We start from the raw sequence: 22,348 nt of genomic DNA, 5'->3' as shown, positions 1-22,348 counted from the left end.
TGTTAATCCATTTACAGCTCTGGGGAATGAGAAAAGATCTGCCGACAGCTTGTATAACCCACACGACCCCCGGCAGCTGATAACTGTTTATCATTAGGTCAAACTAGCATTGAACGCATTGTAGACCAACAACACAGCTCATGTAAAGTTTCAAGCATGCATCTGTTAAATGGTTTCAATCTGTGGAGATCTAATGAATCGTGTGTTACATTTGGCTCAGTGACAGAAGAAAATATAAATAAATATATAAAACCATATATTAAAAATGACAGAAACAACAGAAGTGCGTTCCAGAGTTTCTCTACACAGGAACAAAAACGGTCTCAGAAGTGAATAGATGAAGCCATAGGTCACTTGTCACAAATAAATTATGAGTGACAAAACAAATAAGGATTCCAAGGTCACCACTGCTAATACAACACTCAAGCATTACAATCACTGCTTCCCAAAATCAACACCAGAATTTTGTTTGCATTTTTAGAGAGTTGCTGGTTGAGAAATCTTAAAACTGGATCAGCTCAAACAGCAATAGTCTTTTAATCAAAGTGCCACCCTGTCAACTATGGCCAGACTGAAACAATCCCCAGAGATCAGACATCACTAATCGACAAACATGAATGATGACTCCCCGTTCATCATCATTAGAAAGATGGGGCATAGGAGTTTATTATTAACACAGGCCTTTTGAATACATGCAAACTATCAAATCACTGAGAATCATTATATCAGACATTGTTCCCTTTGTTAAGATCATTTCCTCTGTTTGTACACCACAGCACACACCTGGCATTCAGTTCTGCATGAACTACTCTGTGTGTCTTATACACTAAAAGCTTTTTATTTTACATGTGCACGTACAATGTGTCTATTTTCAGTAAAATGTATTTTGATGTCATGTCATATACTGCTGTTTATATTATTGGACTATTCTTAAAACACTATGAGGACACGGTACAAAATATACACTCACATAATCCAAATCAAAATATGATATGAAGATATGGTTTAATATTTGACAATGTACAACATCACTATCAAAATAATAAAAGTTTATTGTAATAAAATTGATAAATTAAATAATGTTACATGAAACAATATATTAAACAATATTTGATGGTGTTGTCGTAGTTCTTTTCGTTTTTCTCATTGAGCTTTTCATTTTTAAATGCAATAATTATTGCTTTTTGCAAACATAAATCTCACCTTACTTTACAACTCTTACTACAGTCGAATTCAGTCTGTGTATATAATAATAGTAATAGACATCTAGTAATAAAACTAATAATATCTGTTGTGTGCGATATTTCAGATGTTCTCGTCTGTTTTTCAGCACCTTGGACAAGAGCGCGAGGATTCCGCGCGCGGCTGGGGCGTTTTGACGTGTGCGCGCTTATAGACAGTGCGGCTCACCGGACGCGATTTCCAGTTTATTTGGATCGCACAAAACCAGTACTGTGGAGACGCGTAAATAAAAGTTAATAAAACACTTAAACTTGACAAGACTTTTTAAAAACACGTAAAGCCGACGTTTTTGTGAACCCAGACTCTATTAAATTATAATTGGTGAGAAAACCGGTCACTGTTTAGTTTTACTGGCGCAATTAAGAAAACGCGTTTATCTTTAAGTGTGAACTTACTTTAACTTCATATATAGCGTAAAACAGACGCGTGTTTACCAACACTAGACCTTCAAAACGCAAAGCAGACTGAACACAAGAACGCGCCCTGGGTAAACGTAAACACCTGTAAACCACATACAGAACAACAGACATCACGTCTGATCTAATCTGATCAAAGATTTGTGTGTTTTAGGCTATATGTACGATATGTTGTGTTATTGTTTATATAAAAACAAAAACCTGATTTTACTTTCAATCGCGTCATTATTAACGCGTATCCATTGCATACTTCTTCAAACAGTCAAAACAACAGAGAATTACTGAAGATTCATATTATTTTGTTGATAATTCAAAAAGCATCACCTTCAGTTCAACCCTTAAGAACGCAGGTTATTTTTAATTATTTTTTAATCTGAGATTTTATATTGCCTAATTAATCCTACACTTTATTAATTCGCTTAAACGTGAAGAGAGCGCCCTGATCATTGAGTGTTATTATATAAAGCATATGCTGTTAACTTTCATTATAGTTTATTTCTATAATAGACTAGTAGCCTACTGAATAAGCAGTAAAGAAGAGAATAACCAGCAATATACAAAAGATTAAAAATAAGCTGGTTTACTTACCTGTGAAACTTCGCTTTATCGTTCAGCTTTGTATTTCAGAGAGTTTCAGTCAGATTTCCTCTGATCAACAGAAAGAGCCACAGTAAAGCCATCGTGAACATCCACACACAGCGTATGATGAAAAACAAAGTGCGCATTTACTGTTCCAAGTTCAGTTTGAAGTGAATCCAGACGTTTATCAGACAGAAAACTGAGTTTAATTCCCTCTTCACATCATGATGAAAATCTCTGTGCCATTGATCCCAGTCACAGACATTGCAGAATCTCCAGCACATGAAGTTATGGCTCTGTGGAAAAGCTGTGCTCTGTCTCTCCAGTAGTGTGCATGTGTGTGACACAGGTCTGAACTGATCTGAGATCAGCAGTCAGATGTTCCGCCTCTTCTTCGGGCACCATCTGCTCCATCCATTCGCTTTAAAACACAGTTTAGGTGAAAAGTATACGATCGAATGAAGCTAAATAAATGTTTTTCAGATCTAAGCTGTGCTTTAGCTTTTTATAATGTAGCTGTATGGAGTGTTTTATATGGAAATTCCTTTAACATTTATATTGTGTTATTTATAGAAGCAAGATTTAGGTTTACCGCATTGATGTGTACATTTTTTATGAAAATTCTTAAGTAGAAATTTTTAAAATTTGTAAACTGAGCTGTAGACTTTTGTCGCCTGTTTAAAGGCATAGCGCACACATAGCCTTACAGTATATGCATATTATGCCTAATGTATGTGCCTAAAAATATGTATGCATTTGACCTAAAATGGAATTAATTGTTTAGCTTATTGTTTTGTTGATCAGAGATGGACATGATTCAAATTTATGTCTGCATATCTATCTATAAAGTTTGAATCGCGTGAATCTTTGTAATATGTACTCGGGACCCCATCTGTCGGTCAGAGTAAAGTGTTGCAGGACTGACGTGAGTGAGCATGCGCACACTCAAACACATCAAGTGCATCTGAATTTTTAATAGGTTTATTCTAGGTATTTATTTGACGCTTTTTTACAATGTTGCATTTTAAAAAAAAATCAGCTTTACATGAAAAGAAAAGAAACCACAGAAAATTAAGGAAATATTAGTGTATATAAAATTAAACATAATAACTAGGCAAACTTCGATACTGACTTCTAGACCAGTGGTTTCCAACAAGGTTTAACGCATGGAGTCTGTGAGTTTCCCGCCAAAGCACATTCTATTAATAGCCTCATTTTTAATATTTACATATGAGTTATTACATATTTTTATATTAGCTTGGCTGTATGTTAACCTTTTGAACAATGATAAAACATATAAAATAAAATAAATCATAAAGTAAAATAAAAAGGTTTTGAGTACATTATATCAAAAAAGCAGCCCTCCAGATTGTTTTATCCTGGACTGAACTCACTATTTAGTACCGGGAAAATAGATTCAACAATCAAAGGAAAGCAATCTGTCGACTTTTATTTGTTATTTCTTTCTCTGACAAGTTATACAATTTATGAGTAAAGAAAAAAATACCCATATGGCAAAAAAAAAAATGATATTTTCACATATAATTTTAAATATTTCAAAATATACAAAAAATTGCCAAAAATATATGTACTGAGATATTTTTTCAAAATAAATGTATTTTATATCAAATATATTTCCAACAGCAAAAATAAGCCTATAATTTTAGATACATGCTATACATATTATAAAACTTTTATATTTTGGCCAGGAAAATATATTTTTTGCCATATGGGTTGTATAATTAAAAATCTATTTGTTGCCCCTAAAATACATTTTCAAATATATGTTAATATATCAAGGGTAAAACTAAATATATTTGGAAATTCAAAACTATACTTAGTTAAGCTTTCCTTTCTACAAGTATTTAGCATATTTTTAAAACATATTTTTGGTCAAAGACATGTATTTTTGCCAAATATAGCATGTCAAATGAAATTAATATAGTAAAATTTAGTTTATGGTTTTGTTTAAGTGATTTGAAACTTCTGGTGTTTATTTTTTTCTTTAGGCTTGTGCACAAACCAAATTACTAAAACTTACAAATTAACCCTGTTGGTTTTATTTTTTATTAATCCATTCGTTTGCTCTGGCTTGTGCCTCGAGCGCGCGCCTGCATTTAGCGCGGAGGAAGTGACGTCACGGCGTCAACATGTAAGATGGCGACGCATCACAGGCAGAATGCAGCGGGGCGCAGGAAAGTGCAGGTGATTATTTCACGCTGTGTTCGCTTGTGTTTGTGTGTGTCATGTTTGTGTTATGATGTGTGTATTTAGATGTCAGTTGTGTGTATTAGGATAGTTTTACCGGCGACTTTGAGTGTTTGTGTGTAGCGCTAAGGCTACTGGAGGCCGGGATGTGTTTTAAAACCTTGTCAGCTGTCTATCAAGTCTTTATGTTTTAAGGGCATCATAAGCACATTTCCATGTAACGGCAACATTAGTAGCATTATGTTTTGGCCATCAGAGACGCCTTCAATTTCAGATGTCACTCATTGCTGCCTACTGAGACAAAAGCAAGATCTGTTCTGTATTTATATGATGGTGGTGAATTGAAATTAGCGTGATTTGATGAATTTGAGATGCTGAAATGTTTGTTTGGGCTCAGGGACATTCATGCATTCGTATAAGATCTGCAAACAGTACACATACATGAACACATGCAGTTACTGAAATCATACGTTTGAAGACATGGCCATATGAATACATGCATGCTGAACATGTGCATTAACATGACTGTAAGATCACGTGCATGCTTAACATGTATAGAAAAATGATCATATGCATACTGCGTATGAAAAACATATGATAATCACACGACCTTATGCATGTACACACATGCTGCATATAAGCACATACAAATTGAAGGCATGTACAATCAACAGGTAATCTAATATCGAAGCATATATAAGAGTATGTACAAAACAATATGTGCTTACATACTGTATAAGCATGTGTTGCTTCATTCAAATTTGACAGAATAATTGAGTCTTGAAATAATCAATTTTGTAACTAATAATAATCTCATTTGAATCTTTTTGGTCAAGTTCCTCATATTGACTCTAAACATGTGTATGATTTAGGTGTCGTATGTCATCCGAGATGAAGTGGAGAAATATAATCGTAATGGAGTCAATGCACTACAGCTGGATCCAGCCCTTAACCGTCTCTTCACTGCTGGTCGGGACTCGATCATCAGGATATGGAGCGTTAACCAGCACAAGGTAACCAACCGGTCATTACTTTACCTGTGAATGTGAAACATTGCATTGACTTCTGTATCTGATCTAGGGCTGGGTATCGATTCAGATTTTCCAGATCGATTCGATTTCGATTCACAAGCTACCAGATCGATTCGATTTCGATTCTCGATTCAATTTTCGATTCTGGTTCTCGGCCCATTTTTTATACTCTATTCAACTTAATGAATATAGATTAAATACAAATACTATATTAATAAAAAGAACAGTGAACAGCAGGTTACAAGTGGGTAAATAATAAAATCGACGAAGCACCTGAAACCGCCATTTTAAGCACTGAATGAATGAATGACAGGCTTGGCTCTTGCTCCTTGGTAACATGCGCTAGACAAAAAAGAGGGTGACATCTAGTGAAGAAGACTAGTAATTCGATTAATGTTAATCTTTCGTTCAATGTTTGCAGAAATGAATATGAAAGAAAAAATCGATTCTGCTCTTTGAGAATCGATTCTGAATCGACCACGTTTTAAAAAACGTTTAATCGAAAATCGATTTTTTTGCCCAGCCCTAATCTGATCACTGGAATAACTTACTGTAGGGCTGCTCGGTTATGGGTAAAAATTGTAATCATGATTATTTAACGTGATTACTCAATGACTTTGAAAACATGCATTTATTTCACCTTTTTATTAGAGATGCCCCAATATAAAAATCATGCTATTCGCTAGGGCTGGGCAAAAAATTGATTTGTCAATTAATCGTTTTCTTTTTTTTACGTTATTGTTTCAAAATTGATTCTCAAAGGCCACAAATAGATTTTTCCCCCTGTATTTATTTCCGCAAACATTGAATGTAAGATTATCGTTAATCTGATTACTATTCTTCTCAACTAGATTACACCCTTTTTTTTGCCTTGCGCGATGTTACCAAGGAGCGATAGGCGAGCCTGTCATTCATTCATTAATTCATTCATTCTTATATAATATAATATTCTATATAATCTATATTTGAAGAGTTTCATTGCAAAACGAGATAACTCCATTTTTTTTTTCTTCAGAAATCTCATTTTTTGGTTGTGCTTTCCAATTAATATCAATTCAACTGTAGTTGGTTTGTTTTGATTTAAACCTTCATAACTTAAAAAATACAGCTAAGTAGCACCATAAAACAAAATAATAAACATATTTTGACAAAAATGTTAAAAACGGATTTATTCTGTTTTGCAACGAAACTCTTCATTTATTGAGTTGAAACTGAGAATTGAGTATAAAAACCGCAGTGAGCACCGGAACCGAAAATCGTACAATCAAAATTGAACCGACACGTTAGCTTGTGAATCGAAATTGAATCGATCTGGAACATCTGAATCGATACACAGCCCTACTATTCGCGCGTAGTTGAACATTTTGCGATTTTGTGTTTCATGCACAGCTTGTGCGTATACTACGGCATTTGGTCAGTAGGAAGTCCTTATCGATCTAAAATCATAACGTGTCGGCGTCGTTTATAACGTGCATTTAAAAAAGCAACACTCGTTAAACAAAATCATTTAAAATATTCTTTATTATCATGAAAATACCTGAAACAATTGGAAGAACAGTGATATAAATATTCCTGTAGACATTTCCTGGAATAGCATTCGTAATGCTACTTCTTCTGTGGCACAAAGGGAGTTTCTGCACGGGAGCGCCCCCTGGTGTTTGGATGTGCCTGGATTTCACTGTAATTCATTCAAATTCATTCATTGAGAAAACGCGCATTTGCACGGTTAATCGTTACACCCCTATTATTCATTCATATAATGACTGTTAACATTGAACATTAAACTAGTGATGTTTCTTTACATTTTCTACACACAGAGCTCAAAATCTTCCTGTTCTCTTTTGATTGACAGACAGTATATATCGGCCATGACTATCGGCTGTTTTTAAACTATCGTCCGATAGTGTGAAAAATAGCTTTTACTGTCCGATAACGATTGTTGGCACTTATATTGTTGCATCTCTACTTTTAATAAGGTAATAGTTGCAATTAGCTACACGTCTCAAAGCAGTGGTGCCTTCAAAGCGCTTTACAAACACATCGGTTCAGCAGCACACAATTTTAAACTTTTTGCCAAATAATTGTTTTACCTCGATTATCTTGTTTTTGTAGTTGTTTAAAAACAAAAATTGAAGTTGAAAATCACAAACGATTAATTGCACAGCCCTAACTTATTAGCAGAGGTCTAAAGTAGTAAAGCATTTTACTTTATTCAAGTATATTTTTCAAGTGTACTTTATTGCGTCTATAAAACAGTACACATATATTGGACCATATAAGACCAATAAAAGCATTTGGATATAATTACATAAACAATCTAGTTCATACACCAAACAACATAGAAACATTTAATGAGTAATGAGATCGTGTGTGTGTGTGTGCGTGTGCGTGTGCGTGTGTGTGTGTGTGTGTGTGTGTGTGTGTGTGTTGCAGCAGGATCCATACATCGCATCAATGGAGCATCACACAGATTGGGTGAATGACATCGTCCTCTGCTGTAATGGGAAAACATGTGAGTTTCACGTACAATGTTTTCATTCTGATACTGTCACGCGCAGTGCTTGAATCTATCTATCAGTCTCTATTTATTTTTATCTTTAGTGTTCCTTCACTTTTTCTTGTGTTCCTGTACTTCTCACATGTTGCCAGTATTGTGCTTATTCGAGTCAAAGCATCAGTGAATGGGTGATTAATAGTGATGACATCACACTACAGGGAGGGGCACTAAGTGAATTATCTGTTTTATTTATCTTCTCGACAAATCACATGAATAAAAGCCATTTATCGGAAGGATAAAGTAAACACTTACCGCAGGGCTTGACATCATGCGGGTAGATTTCAGTGGTGGCGTGTAGGACAGCTACTCCTTCTAGCCACTTTGGTGGGTTGAATATAATTTTGAAATTGTAGTTTTTCTTAAAGGGGACATTTCACAAGAATTTTTTAAGATGTCAAATAAATTTTTGGTGTCCAAAGAGTGCGTACGTGAAGTTCTAGCTCAAAATACCCCACAGATAATTTATTATAAGATGTAAATTGCCACTTTGTAGGTGTGAGCAAAAATGTGCCGTTTTTGGGTGTGTCCTTTAAAATGCAAATGAGCTGAACTCTGCACTAAATGGCAGTGCCGTGGTTGGATAGTGTAGATTAAGGGACTGTATTATTATAATAAGATCCCCTTCTGACATCACAAGGGGAGCCAAATTTCAATTACCTTTTTTTAAACCAAGTTACTGGGTTGATCTTTATCATGTTCTTTAGGTTGATTGAAGCACTGGGGACCCAATTATAGCACTTAAACATGAAGTCAGATTTTCATCATATGTCCCCTTTAAAAGCCATGTGAAATAATAAACAATGCGCGGTGTGACACTATGAAGCTACAACTCCCATGAACACTCCCTGCATATAATTAGCTCAGGGTGTACAGTATCTGAGAGTGCGTGCATCCAGTTTTGTGCAAAAGGCAAATGAAACCGTCCAAGGGATAGAGATTCACCCTTGTGCATCATCATCATCCGTTTTTTTGTCTTTTGCGCTACAATAATGCCCTCTCGACAGTTGTCAGTACCTTACATACTGTATAGTATTAAATCACCGAAACCATTATCAAGCTCATAAAATACAATCTGCATAATCAAGTTGACAGTACAATTCATGTACATGTCTTGATGAGCAGTGTGTGTGTGTTGTTTTAACAGTGATATCGGCCTCCTCTGACACTACAGTAAAGGTTTGGAACGCACACAAGGGCTTCTGTATGTCAACGCTGAGAACACATAAGGTTCGTCAATCAGGTTCCCTGCATTATCATCTTCCTCCTCACAATTGTCCTACACCTTTAACAAGAGAGGGAGATATATTTAATTTTCTCCATTATCAACAAAAAAAGAGAAAATAATAACGGATTACATCTGGAGCATCCGTCTGTTCAGATGCATTCATTTTTTATGTGCTTCCACAGAAATGAAACATGCAGCATGAGATGTTAAAATGCATTCATCCGGTTAATGTCATTTGTTATATACAGTAGAGCAATGATTTCTGTTTTTGATCATGCAGGACTATGTTAAAGCATTAGCGTATGCTAAAGATAAAGAGTTGGTGGCCTCCGCTGGACTTGACCGGCAGATCTTTCTATGGGATGTGAACACGCTTACGGCTTTAACCGCCTCCAATAACACTGTTACTAGTAAGTTACTTTATAATTACAAAATTTCACCTGTCCTGTCCTACTTTAGTTTCACACATAAACGCTTGGTCATGTTTGTTTGTTTGTTCGTGTGCTACAGCATCGTCTCTCAGCGGGAACAAAGACTCAATCTACAGTTTGGCCATGAATCAGATGGGAACCGTTATTGTGTCTGGATCAACTGAGAAGGTTTGGATATTAAGACGTTTACCTGCACATTTTTGGTAGCATAGTTCACTGTGACATGGATTAAGATCATGGACTTGTTTAACAAAGTTTGAGTAGTTGTATTGGATGGTTTTGCTTGCATCAGGTTCTGAGAGTGTGGGACCCGCGGACCTGTGCCAAACTCATGAAACTAAAGGGACACACGGACAATGTGAAATCGCTGCTGTTAAACAGAGACGGGACTCAGGTGAGACACGTTTTGTGTTACACTGAACATCTTCACAAAAGTCAAACAGCACTGCTGATGCACTCCTGCAGTCATGTTCGAAAATTACAGAGACTTTTAAGTCAAAGTTTTATTCAAATAACACTAATGGTGCGTTCACACCAGACGCGAATGTGACGCAGCGCGAATGTGACGCAGCGCGAAGATGGATGTTAAAGTCAGGAGTGTTTCTCTGCTGTAGTTTCTTTTAAAAACGTATTTCTTTAGGACATCCTCTAAATGTGTTTGTGTGTTAAGCTCTTGTGTTTGCTCCTCAGTGTCTTTCAGGCAGTTCGGACGGGACGATTCGGCTGTGGTCATTGGGTCAGCAGAGGTGTATCGCCACGTACCGCGTTCACGATGAGGGCGTCTGGGCTTTACAGGTCAACGAAGCCTTCACGCACGTCTACTCCGGGGGTCGTGACCGTAAGATATACTGCACAGACCTGCGTAACCCAGATATCCGTGTGCTCATATGTGAGGAGAAGGCACCCGTGTTGAAGGTGCGGTGGTGAAGAAATAACTTTATTTAACATTGAGGTATTTTTGTTGGAAATGTATCATTGTTTCAATACTTGTTAGGTCACTTGATTTTAGGCAATTCGAAGTGAAAAATTTTATCAGTGTTTCTCATCATCGCAGTGATTGTCTTCTTTACAAGGAATACATTCAGTGCCATAGATTATAGCCGTGTTGTTGTATATGCATTATGCTTTAATGATGTCCATGTAGGCTCCAGCAGCTGTGGTTTATCACGTGACTCTGAGGTAAGGTAAAGTTGCTGAAGTATGAATGTGTTTTTGACCTCTTTCAGATGGAGTTGGACAGATCAGCTGAACCACATTCTGCCATCTGGGTTTCTACCACCAAGTCTACAGTAAATAAGTGGGTAAGTGCAAGCTGGTATCCGGTGTGACACGCACCTGCCCCGGCTGGTGTGGCCTGATATGCAGATCTGTGTAGCTCCTTTATTTACATATCAGGGCCTTTAATTAATGTCATTTACAAAGTTACATAATTAAAAAAGAAACATGCATCTTAAAGGCATAATATATAAGATTTTTGCTTTAAATATCCAAAATCTACTAGCAGAGTGTGCTTACTTATATGTATCCTAAATGTTTTCACGAATGCTTTAATTCACTTCTGTTCATAACGTGAACCATAGGTATGTTTGACTTCACGTGGCACAGCACAGGCCGATCAGCTTATGGCATCAAGTGTCAGGAGAGGGATTGAAAAGCGGTACTCTCATATGCTGATGTCATACACTGATCAATCTGCGCAGTCCTGCATGCAGAATTTGCCACTTTGTTGTGTTTATGAAGCCATACTGTAGTCTTACATTATAATATTATATATTCACTGCATTATCCATCAACACGATTTGTGGTTCCTGTCAGATTGATTAAAGGTGCAGACTACAACTCTCATTGTTTCATGCACTTTAACAGCATCATCAAGCTGTGACCGTTGATGTTGTTTAGTGACCTCTACTGGCAAAAATTATATTGTGCCTATTATAGATTCATAATATTCAGATAAATCTTTATTAAATCTCTAGACAGAATCTTTTAATTACTTTGCATTACTGTTAGTTGTTATTTAATATTAGTTATTAAAGCAGCGTGTATGTTCTTGTGAATGAGATGATTGTGTTGTTGTTATGAGATGTTATAATATTTCTCTCTTGTTCTACAGTCTCTAAAGGGAATTCATAATTTCCGTGCGTCTGGAGATTATGATAACGACTGTAGCACTCCACTGACGCCTCTGTGTACACAGCCTGAACAGGTTATTAAAGGTACAAACTGCATAAACTTCAGTACAGAATGGGGTAGGGGGGCTGGGGGGGCATTGCCCCCCAGATCTTTTCTCTACCATATTAAAAAATGCTCATTTTCAAGAAAACATGTCAGGTGGTTTGATATGATGGCAGATTTGTGATATTACTGGATGTTTAAGTCTATTGAGTCACATTGATGTCATGTAATGTTTTGTGTTGACCTGTAGGTGGAGCCAGTATAATCCAGTGCCACATTCTGAATGACAAGAGACACATTCTCACCAAAGACACCAACAACAGTGTGGCATACTGGGATGTGCTGAAGGTAGTTTGTTATGCGTGTTGCACAATACGTGATTTGAGATGACTGAAGTTTTCATATGTGTGCTTTGATTCTTTTACAGGCTTGTAAAGTTGAAGACTTGGGCAAGATGGAGTTTGATGAAGAAATCAAAAAACGCTTTAAGATGGTTTATGTGCCCAACTGGTTTTCCGTCGACCTCAAAACAGGGGTATGTTATTTTTTGGTTCATTACTATAGTTTTCACAAAGACATTTATCAGCTGTGTTGGGAATGTTTTGGGTTTTGATTGACAGATGTTGACTATAACATTGGATGAGAGCGACTGTTTTGCCGCTTGGGTTTCGGCTAAAGACGCAGGATTCACGAGCCCCGATGGATCGGATCCCAAACGTGAGAGCAGATGTGATCCACTGATGTTTCTAATGATAATATATGATAAAGATTAAGACGCGTTTGTTTTGTGTTGTGTTGCAGTGAATCTGGGCGGTCTGTTGCTTCAGGCTCTGTTAGAGTTTTGGCCACGGACGCACATCAACCCAATGGATGAGGACACAGAACTGAATCACGCCAGTGGTAATAATCATGATGGTTTCTGTTAATACCCATCTTCGTTCATAAACATCATCTTTCATGTAAATCAAAACCCTTTGTGACCTGCTCATCCTACAATAAATTTTAGTATTAATTTTTACTGACAAAGCAGCGTACAAGTAGTCTAGTGTGTTGTACTGTGGGTTTTCTGCAGATATTCATTAGTTTTGTATGAGGAACAGACGTACATTTAAGTGCTTTGAATGCTGGTCTGTGATATTATTTATATTTTCACTTCCGTTAATGGTAAAGTTGTTTCATAGCATTTTGTAACATTAAGATGAACAATTTCTGGGAATTTTCAAAATTCTGGGAATTTATTTCAAGGCTGAAAACTTTTCACAGGAATTGACCTGAATATATGGGAATTAACCGGAATATATGGGAATTAAACAGAATATATGGGAATTAACCGGAATATATGGGAATTAACCGGAATATATGGGAATGTATGGGAATAAATATGAATAAACTGGGAATTTGAAAAGATTGCAGAGTTGCCTATAAATGTAAGCTAGCACTATTTTATTGAACATTTATGAGGCTAGCTATTATGTATGTTCATCAAGCCTGCATTTATTTGATCAAAGATCTTTCAGAAATCATTCATATAAAATGATTGATTAATTAAATAAATCCACGGCTTGATGAGCGTAAAGATCAGGATTTTTCAAAATCTCTTTTACCTTGCATGCATGTCTGCTTATGACCAAACAGAATGTTAATTTATGTTTGTATATGATATAGTTTGTATAAATTTCCAAATAACTCCCATCAATTCCTGTTAAGTTTACAATTTGGAATATTTCCAAAATTCCCCAGATTAAGATCCCATGGAAAGTTTCCCACCCTTTGCAACCCTAACGATTACTAAGATATCCTTTGAGATGGCATGTGGTATGTTTAATGTGTCTTCACATTGTGATTTGTGCGTTTGCAGTGAACGGTGAACACGAGAGCAGGATACAGAAAGGCAACGGATATTTCCAGGTTCCAGCGCACACTCCGGTCATCTTTGGCGAGGCGGGAGGCAGAACGTTATTCAGGTGTGTGTTTTTATCTTTAATAGTTGTTCTGTAGATGCTGTGGGTCATTAATATGATGATGACATCACTGTGTGTCTGTCACAGGCTGTTGTGTCGTGACTCGGGAGGTGAGACTGAGTCGATGTTACTGAACGAGACCGTCCCGCAGTGGGTCATCGACATCACAGTGGACGTACGTTAGTTAAAACCCTATCGTCAAACACACTTTAATGCAGTTTCATTAACCCCTTAACTGGCGCTGCCCTTTTTAGTGGAGGTTAAAAAGGTGATGTACACCTCCAAATTAATATAACTGGCATGTTTTTGGTCTAGAAGCCTAATCTTGGTCTTGTTTTAAAGAAGTTTTTCACAGAAGTGTCTGGAGGTGAAAATATTAAATAAAAAAATTATTATAGCAGTTTACATTTATTGTAATAATTAAAAAATATATGTTTTATACATAAAATTATCACAAAAATGAGGTTTGTGTCACAGTTTTAGTGATTTTACCAACAACGGCCACTAGGTGTCATCAGTTTGCTGCATACTCCTGTCACAAATTAATAAATTACTGTCACTGCATCTTTATTACTGCTAAAATGTTTTGAAATATGAAAACTACATTCTTATGGGGCGTACACACCAAACACGAATTCAGTTCGCGCCCATCGCATTTAAAGTGCCGCGCTAAACACATCATTCGCGCCGCAAGACCTCCAGACGTGCGTCAACGTATCTTCACATTGACTTAACATTGAAATATCTCGCGTTTGACGCCTCTACCACGGCTGGCGTAAACACACCATAAGACCTTTCCAACAGTAATATATATTTTGTTGTAATAGTTAAAATTTACATGCAGAATATTGAAGCGAACTCAGGTTTCCTGCTCACGGGACACGGGGACAGCGCCAGTTAAGGGTTAAATATGTTGTCAATAATGCTGAAGTATACGTCATCAATTAAGAGTAAGTCTATGTAAAATAACTTAATCCTCTCTCTTTTACAGAAAAACATGCCCAAATTCAACAAAATCCCTTTCTACCTGCAACCCCATTCATCCTCTGGAGCCAAGACATTAAAGAAGTGCGTCTCACACTTAACCTTTACTTTAACCATGGGTTATAATAACCACAATACACAAGTGTCATTCTTGTGAAGTGGTATTGGCATTTAATAAGCTATAAAGCATTTGCACTGTTAACCTGACCTGTTGTCATATAGTGTGAAACAATGCTTGCCTGCCTACATTATATAATAATCACATGTTTTGTCTAGAATAGATTGATGATAAGATGAATGTGTGTTTGTGCAGGGATCGACTGTCGGCCAGTGACATGTTACAGGTGAGGAAGGTGATGGAGCACGTCTATGAGAAGATCATCAATCTGGACAGCGAGTCGCAGACGGGCGGTTCGGCTGCGGAGAAACCCAGCGAGCAGAAGGAGGATGAAGACGTCTCGGTTTTAGCAGAAGAGAAGATTGAGCTGCTGTGTCAAGATCAGGTAGAAAACTTCATGAAGATCTCTGTCCCGCTGTACACGATGACAAAATATGTTTCTCACATTATTCTGTCCGTTCGGTCCTGTAAGGTTTTGGATCCCAACATGGACCTGCGAACGGTGAAGCATTTCATCTGGAAAAGCGGAGGCGACCTGACGCTTCACTACCGGCAGAAGTCCACGTGAGATCGGCCCCTCGTACCGTCGCCATGGAAACTCCATTCGTAACACTTCACATTCAAAGCACACGTTCACCTGCACTTCCTGGTTCTGCGTGATCTTCAGATCATCTTCCTCACACGGACCGCTCGCTCACGCATGTTCATCCGGGTGGGAACGGGAAGATGAGCGAGAACGCTCACGAACGGGCAGTTTACACTTCTCCGGTGTATTTGTGTATGGAAGATGCCACCTGAACGGTTTTCTCTACGATGTTTATTATTTTAATAGCGTTGTAATAACTCGATGGATGCCATATTGGACGTGTCAGACTGCTTGATTTTTCTTCTCGTTTAACATTCCAGTGATGTGTTTGTTGCCAACGACATTGTGAAATCCTTCCCGCAGCATGTTGGGAAAACAGAAAGTCAAAGCGTAAGATTCACGGTCTGGATTTGGGTTTGAAACTATCAGGATGGTAACTAGCGCACGTTTAGGCGTGCACCGAGAAGGCGATTTCCCATGATGCATCTCACTAATGTGCTGTGATCAACTCATTCATTCTGTACATATATTGTAATTATTTTGTAGTCAACTTGGCCTGAGTTTTATTTACTTTTCCTTTTTAAGGAAATATATGGTATCTTCAAAAAGGTGCTTTATCATGTAAAAATGTGATTGACAATTGTGGGAGGTGAAAGAAGTCATAATGTTAAAAGCGCCAATAGAGATGGAGTTTCTTTAAAGGAATCATTCACCAGAAAATTTAACTTTATCATTTACTCGCTCTCATGCCATTTCAAACCAGGTATAACATAAGATATTTGGAAGAAAACTCAGCTGTCAGGCTCCAAAATGCACAATATTACTCTAGGATGAAATCACACTCAGACTCATAACAAAAACTATCAGAGGAGTTTTGGATAGGAGATTTATTGTGCTTTTGGAGACATACAGGTTTGATACAACATTAGGGTGAGTAAACAATGACACGTTTCATTTTCAGATGAACTTTTCCTTTAAATGATCCTAACTAATACTCCTGTAAGAAAATACATGAAAATAAATAACGAAATATGAAAGGTTAGACGTCACCGGGCGCCAAAACTCAGTTCATGTATTTAATTTATGCAAAACAAAAGCTGTGTTCTGCAAACATTTGTCAATCATATGAAGATTTGCACAGTGTTCTAGTAAAATATGTTGATGTATATAATCAGTCTTAGTTTAAAGATAAGACCATAAATCTAGTAATACAAATGAAAGCCCATTGAAATAGTTGTTAACTGTTGAAGGGTGAAGCTCTTGAGAAGGGTTGGAGATGTCCATGAGCCCTGTATTTATGCTTACTGTGTCGATTGTAATTATATTCAGTATATTTTGGGTAAATAACAGCTTAATAAATTAACCGATAATAAACCAATCAGAATGAAGATGTGAAGTTTTTCCAGACAGGGAGATGTTGGTGACTTGGTTTCTTCCAGTAAGTGTGTCTGCTGTTACATGCACATTTGAATATTAATGATTATTTTACATCATTGATCATAAATAACACCAGATTGGAAGTTGAATTATGTCAGACAGTGCCCTGCAATGGTATATATTAACTAAAATATGTTCATATTTTTCTAATACGTGCATCTCTCATGAGCCATTGATCTAGCACTTCTAACAGTTTCATTTTCACAAGTTTATATAAAATAGAAAAATTGAAATGTCATTAAAAAAGTCTCAGAAGCAGTTTGCATAGCTGACATTTATTAAATATTAATCCATATATTATATGACTGTGGTGTGAAGATGTCTCCAGCAGAATTTTCTTGGTCAAATAAGTGTAGGTTGATATTTTTGCAATAGCACTTTAATTTGCAGCTAAACTTTACATTTCACGTTTAATGTATTAATATATAAGGCTTTTTTACAATGTAACATTGTTTCAAAGCAGCTTTACATGAAAAGAAACCACAGAAAATGCGATATACATACAATTAATATAAATAACAGGTGTCACATTAAACACGACATGCCTTTCAATCTTACATGAATATAGTCCTTAAAACAATCGACAGGTTGCCTAAACACTTTTCTGTATGAAACGTCTGTTTATTTGTCATTTTCAGAAGCTGAAAACATTGTTTATAGAAGTCATCATGGTACAGGTAAGTGTTGAGTAAACAGTGTTGGGTAAGTTACTCAAAAAAAGTAATTACTTACTAGTTACTAATCTTGAATTGTTTAATTAGATTACTGTACAAATGAAGTATTTAATTATTTATCACTAATTACTTTTAAATCCTATTTAGTAAATGATACAAAGATAGGCTTGAAACTAATAAATCATATAAAAATACATCAATTATTCTGGTTACACTTTTTTTCAGTCCCATTCTCACTATTAATTACTTTTGGCTCAATATACTCCTATTTACTGTTTATTAATACGTAGTAAAGTAGTTATTAAGTTTTAAGTATTGTAGGATTAAGGATGTAGAATAAGGTTTTGCATAAGCAGGCATTTATTAAATATTAATAAAAAATTTGGATGTTAAATCCACTATTGTGTTATATATCATTGATCTACAGTCCATAAACAGTATTCAGTTACATCACAAGTAACACTAAATATATTACAAGGGAAATAAGAGCAATCCCATACTTTACTTTTTAAGGAAAAAGTAGTTAAATTACAGTAACTAATTACTTAGTAACTTAATAATTACTTAGTAACTAGTTACACCCAACACTGTGATTACAGATCAAATGTGATTGATGGGTGAAATGCAGATGTAAAGTAATGTGTGACAAACATAAACATTTACATGTGAGACAGAGCTTATTTGCTCATCTGTTCATTATTTTGGCTTTAAGCTCCATTGTGTCTAAAATGTCAACTGTCTCCTCCCTGAGAGAGATCACCTTCTTCAGATGTGACATGTGGCTGTGTACATTTACATTTATGCATTTAGCAAACACACTTTATCCAAAGCAACTTACAATGCACTACAAGATATACATTTGTATCAGCAAGTGTCTTCCCTGGGTTCAGGTCTTTTACACTGCTAACACAATACTGAGATGAACAGGAGACCATGTGATAAACTGATAGCTGTGAAAGAGTGAATCTCACAAAACCTTTACACATATTTTGCATAAAGAAAATAAAGCTTTGTGTTTATTATTCTCTGCATCAAGACAAAGCTGGTAGCAAATTGTGACTTACAAAAAAAAGACTTGCAAAATCATCTAAAAGTAAATTTTGTCAATGTAAAGCAAAACACAGATAAGCAACAAGTGTTCACTATTTTGATTTCATGGGTTCCTAAAAGTTTTTTTATGCAAAATATCATTTATTTTCATATCAGGGTGAAAGGTGACCTGGGATGTTTTCATGAGATTCACACTAAAGCAGGTGAATATACAGTTTGCTTGCCAATGCCATTACTCTATAAAATGTCATTATTCTGCGTGCGTGTCAACAAATATAAAGTCACTCTCTGAATGAATACTGCATCATTTTCTGTGTAATGTTGCATTGTCAACACTTTCACGATAAATAAATGCTGCTTTAAGTGTCTTCATTTATCTCTGTCAGTACTTCTTTAACAGATGTTCTGTATGGCCATGCATGTGTAATGATGGTTTCTAGCTGGATTTGATGTCAATGTTGAAATGTTTTAATCTCATTACACCTTTCTTCCATATTTAAAATTACAGGTCCTGTTTCAACACCATAAATCCCAGAGTCATTCATCTGGACGTCTTTTCCCATGTTGAGCGTGCTGTTTTCAGACCGACCTTCATGAGAAATGGTTACAAATGAACCAATAATAAATAAAGAATAAGATGATCTCATGTTTTTAAAAGACTTCTGCTACTTACTCATGACAGATAGATCCTCACTACTGTAAAGTCCAGCATCATCATCATCATCCACTAACAAAGAGCAGGCAGAACGCTCTGTAGAGCACAATGATAAATCCAACACTCCAGAGAGATCTACAGATGTCGTCTCAAACATGTCAGTGACTGTCACAAAACTATATAGATTAGTCCTTCTTAATTTTGTTTTAAATAAAAAATAATTACTTTTTTATAAATTAGACTCACCAGAAGCTTTGTCACATTGTTTCTCCAATACTGTTGAAACTTCAATGTTGGTCTGAAGTCCATCAGAAACGTCCACCAGTGTCTCATCACAGCCAGAAACATCTGAGGAATTCTCTATAAAGGTCTGAAATAGAATTAATACATTTGTGAGAATAACTATAACAATGGTACCAAGGACGACTAGTGCCAAGCTAAAATAAAAAAATGAAACCGGCTCGAAATTAAAGTCATTATAATACGAGAATTAACTAGTAGTTTTTTTTTTTGAGAAAAGTCAAAATAAATAAAATTTCCGTGATAAAGTACTATTTTAAAAATAATGTCAATAAAATGGGAATAAAGTTCACATCACCCCAAACACGTTAATGTAAAAATATTACATTATTCACAAAACATTATGACTTTATTCTTGTTATATTGACTTTATTTTCAAAATATTCTCGAAATACTGCGACTTTATTTTCAAAATACTGCGACTTTATTCTTGAAATCTTGCGACTTTATCCTCGAAATACCGTGACTCCACCTTAGAAATACTGCGACTTCACCCTCGAAACAACGCGACTTCACCCTCGAAACAACGCGACTATTCGCGATATACCGCGACTTTATTCTCGAAATATTGCGGCCTCATCCCATCCGAAATACCGTGACTTTATTATCGAAATATTGCGATTTCATCTCGGGGTATTGCGACTTTATCTCGAAATATTGCGACTTTATTTTCTAAATCTTACAACTTTATTCTCGAAATACTGCAACTGTTTTTTTTTTCAAACGAATAGTTAAATATTGCATAATTATAATGACTTTAATCTCGAGATGTTTTTATTTTAGCTTGACCCGAATCCTCTTTGGTACAATGGTGTAGTAGTATAAATGTGCTTTACCTCTATAGTTTCAGATGTTGTATCAGTGTCCTGTTGTCTTGATGCGAGGGGTCGTGTGGGGATGCGATGAAGGTAGCCGAACCCAATACCACAACCAAGACTGGGAGACACAGGACAACGGGACATGCGTAAGTAAAATGATATGCGGCATGAATATATTAAATTCACGTTTGCCTGACTGTGTAATGATGTGTTTACCTTCCCTCACCGCCCCACGCTCCATTAGGAGTAATGTGAATTTCCCTGCAGCCGTCAGTCTGTGTGTTATACACCAGAAGTTTCAATGGTTTCCCCTCCGACGCCTCTATCAGCGAAAAGAAATCTTCAGACTGTGGGTCAAAAAATGAATAGCTTATGTATCACAGAAAGACATCACTGATGTATTTACATGACATCTTACAAGTACAAATCTTACGTCCTGTAGCACCTGATCCGCACCAACAATATAATCAGAATACGGCTTCAGTCCAGCCAATGCAGCGGGTGAATTCGGTTCCATATCCTAAAAGTCACATTCAAGTCTTATAAAAGACCATATTAGAAATCTTAAAAACAAATATTATAGAATATTAAAGGAATGCACAACAAAGAAATGTTTAAGATTATATGCAATAGACAATTAACGCATTGAATGCACCTAAAAAAGTAATGTACTCACCAAAACATGCCAGACGTTGTGATTTGCTCCATGAAATGTACAGAATCGAACGCTTGCCCCCAGTAATCCCTGACCACCCCACATGTTACTGGGAATGACCTCCAACTCTCTGATCTTCATCATTTTACTGCTGTAGACCTCCAACCTCACAGGCTTCTCAATGTTTGCCTTCAGAAGATCTTTCAGCATATCGCTCTCCTTATTCTGACAACAAACACAAGCTTTTGCTTCTTAAGTTCATGAATACAATTAAAGCAGATCAGATCTCAGTGATCATCATCATCATCTTTATTATTTCTGATTTCTGGTTCTCATTCATCATCTTCAGTGTGATAACATGCTAATTTCAAATGTTTATACAATGAAACTGACCAGCCTTGTGTGTCCAACAGATAAAATGAAATCAAAGAAGGGCTCCAGTCCGGCTCTCTGTGCTGGTGAATTGTCCTGAATCTGATAATTTAAGTTTGAAAGAGATGTAAGCACTCAATACGATAGCCAGATGACGTCAAAGTACCGCGAGAGCAAATAGAAACCATAGGGCGAAGTCTAATTTCGACTCACTCTCGCGGTACTTTGACGTTATCGTCATCACATTGTCAGTTTTTGCAGCGTCGAATGAACTGAAGTCGAACACGCCTACTGTGTACTGCAGTCAGGACATCATGCGCGCCTGTCAGCTTACGGTTATTAATTATAAGTTAACGCTCTAATACAGCAATCGCCAAAAGATCAGAGCACGCGTCTGATAAAATGTCTGATGATTAAATGTGTGATTGATTGACGTACTCACCCCGTGCACGTGATAGCCGGCCTCTGCAGTAAACACGCTCTGAATCAACCCCATCATGAAACTGCGTTTAGCCGCTGACGAGCACCAATCAAACTGCAACGCAGACTCTGCTCATGAATATTTATTAAAACGTTCGCCTTTCAGCCAATCGCGTTGGCACGTTATTTTGCGTAATATATATTTATGAGTCAAAGCTTTCCTTATTTAGAATTCGCAAGATCTCCTCACGAGATTATAAATACAAATGTTTAAAATAATAACAAAATAAAATATATCAGAAATTCGAATGGGAAATAAAATAAAAACAAACAACAAAAGCCCGGATAAATTCGCCCTTATTTGCGTTTCACTGAACAGGCGTGACTAATCAATTGATAAGCGCTGTGAGGGATGTGACTGTGGTCGATTACTTTTTCTGCGCAGGTGTGATCA

The 22,348-nt window shown here is 36.5% G+C and overlaps 3 protein-coding genes across 6 annotated transcripts in view; 1 reads left to right on the top strand and 2 right to left on the bottom strand.

Moving 5' to 3' along the window:
• Positions 1-2,550, bottom strand: part of scn5lab (sodium channel, voltage gated, type V-like, alpha b) — a 127,910-nt gene extending 125,360 nt beyond the window's left edge. Inside the window, exon 1 of the mRNA XM_065258918.2 lies at positions 2,247-2,550. The gene's annotated coding sequence lies outside the window, so the exon portion shown is untranslated. The remainder of the gene's footprint in view (positions 1-2,246) is intronic.
• A 1,755-nt stretch (positions 2,551-4,305) lies between these two features.
• wdr48a (WD repeat domain 48a) lies at positions 4,306-16,891 on the top strand. 2 transcript variants are annotated; one of them, XM_065258912.1, is made up of 19 exons: positions 4,306-4,442; positions 5,318-5,458; positions 7,913-7,988; positions 9,178-9,260; positions 9,539-9,668; positions 9,769-9,857; positions 9,982-10,083; positions 10,380-10,604; positions 10,916-10,990; positions 11,803-11,905; positions 12,115-12,212; positions 12,292-12,399; positions 12,485-12,581; positions 12,666-12,764; positions 13,723-13,828; positions 13,913-14,000; positions 14,817-14,893; positions 15,123-15,312; positions 15,400-16,891. In XM_065258912.1, exons 1-19 carry the CDS (start codon positions 4,395-4,397, stop codon positions 15,493-15,495), a joined length of 2,031 nt encoding a protein of 676 aa, XP_065114984.1. In that variant the 5' UTR covers positions 4,306-4,394; the 3' UTR covers positions 15,496-16,891. The 2 variants fall into 2 exon arrangements, with proteins under 2 accessions (XP_065114984.1, XP_065114983.1); XM_065258911.1 differs by having other exon boundaries at positions 7,910-7,988.
• Positions 16,892-17,019: 128 nt separating this feature from the next.
• On the bottom strand, positions 17,020-22,019 carry gorasp1b (golgi reassembly stacking protein 1b). Of its 3 annotated transcripts, none has more exons than XM_065258914.2 (9): positions 21,917-22,019; positions 21,496-21,576; positions 21,124-21,327; positions 20,881-20,967; positions 20,664-20,794; positions 20,466-20,565; positions 19,576-19,699; positions 19,348-19,494; positions 17,020-19,263 (listed from the first exon to the last, which is right to left on the bottom strand). In XM_065258914.2, exons 1-9 carry the CDS (start codon positions 21,971-21,973, stop codon positions 19,127-19,129), a joined length of 1,068 nt encoding a protein of 355 aa, XP_065114986.1. In that variant the 5' UTR covers positions 21,974-22,019; the 3' UTR covers positions 17,020-19,126. The 3 variants fall into 3 exon arrangements, with proteins under 3 accessions (XP_065114986.1, XP_065114987.1, XP_065114988.1); XM_065258915.2 differs by having other exon boundaries at positions 19,348-19,425; XM_065258916.2 differs by having other exon boundaries at positions 21,913-21,979.
• Positions 22,020-22,348: the final 329 nt, after the last annotated feature.

This window comes from Paramisgurnus dabryanus, chromosome 22, assembly GCF_030506205.2.
Source record: "Paramisgurnus dabryanus chromosome 22, PD_genome_1.1, whole genome shotgun sequence".
NCBI lineage: Eukaryota > Metazoa > Chordata > Actinopteri > Cypriniformes > Cobitidae > Paramisgurnus > Paramisgurnus dabryanus.
This window is presented reverse-complemented; position numbering and strand designations above follow the sequence as displayed.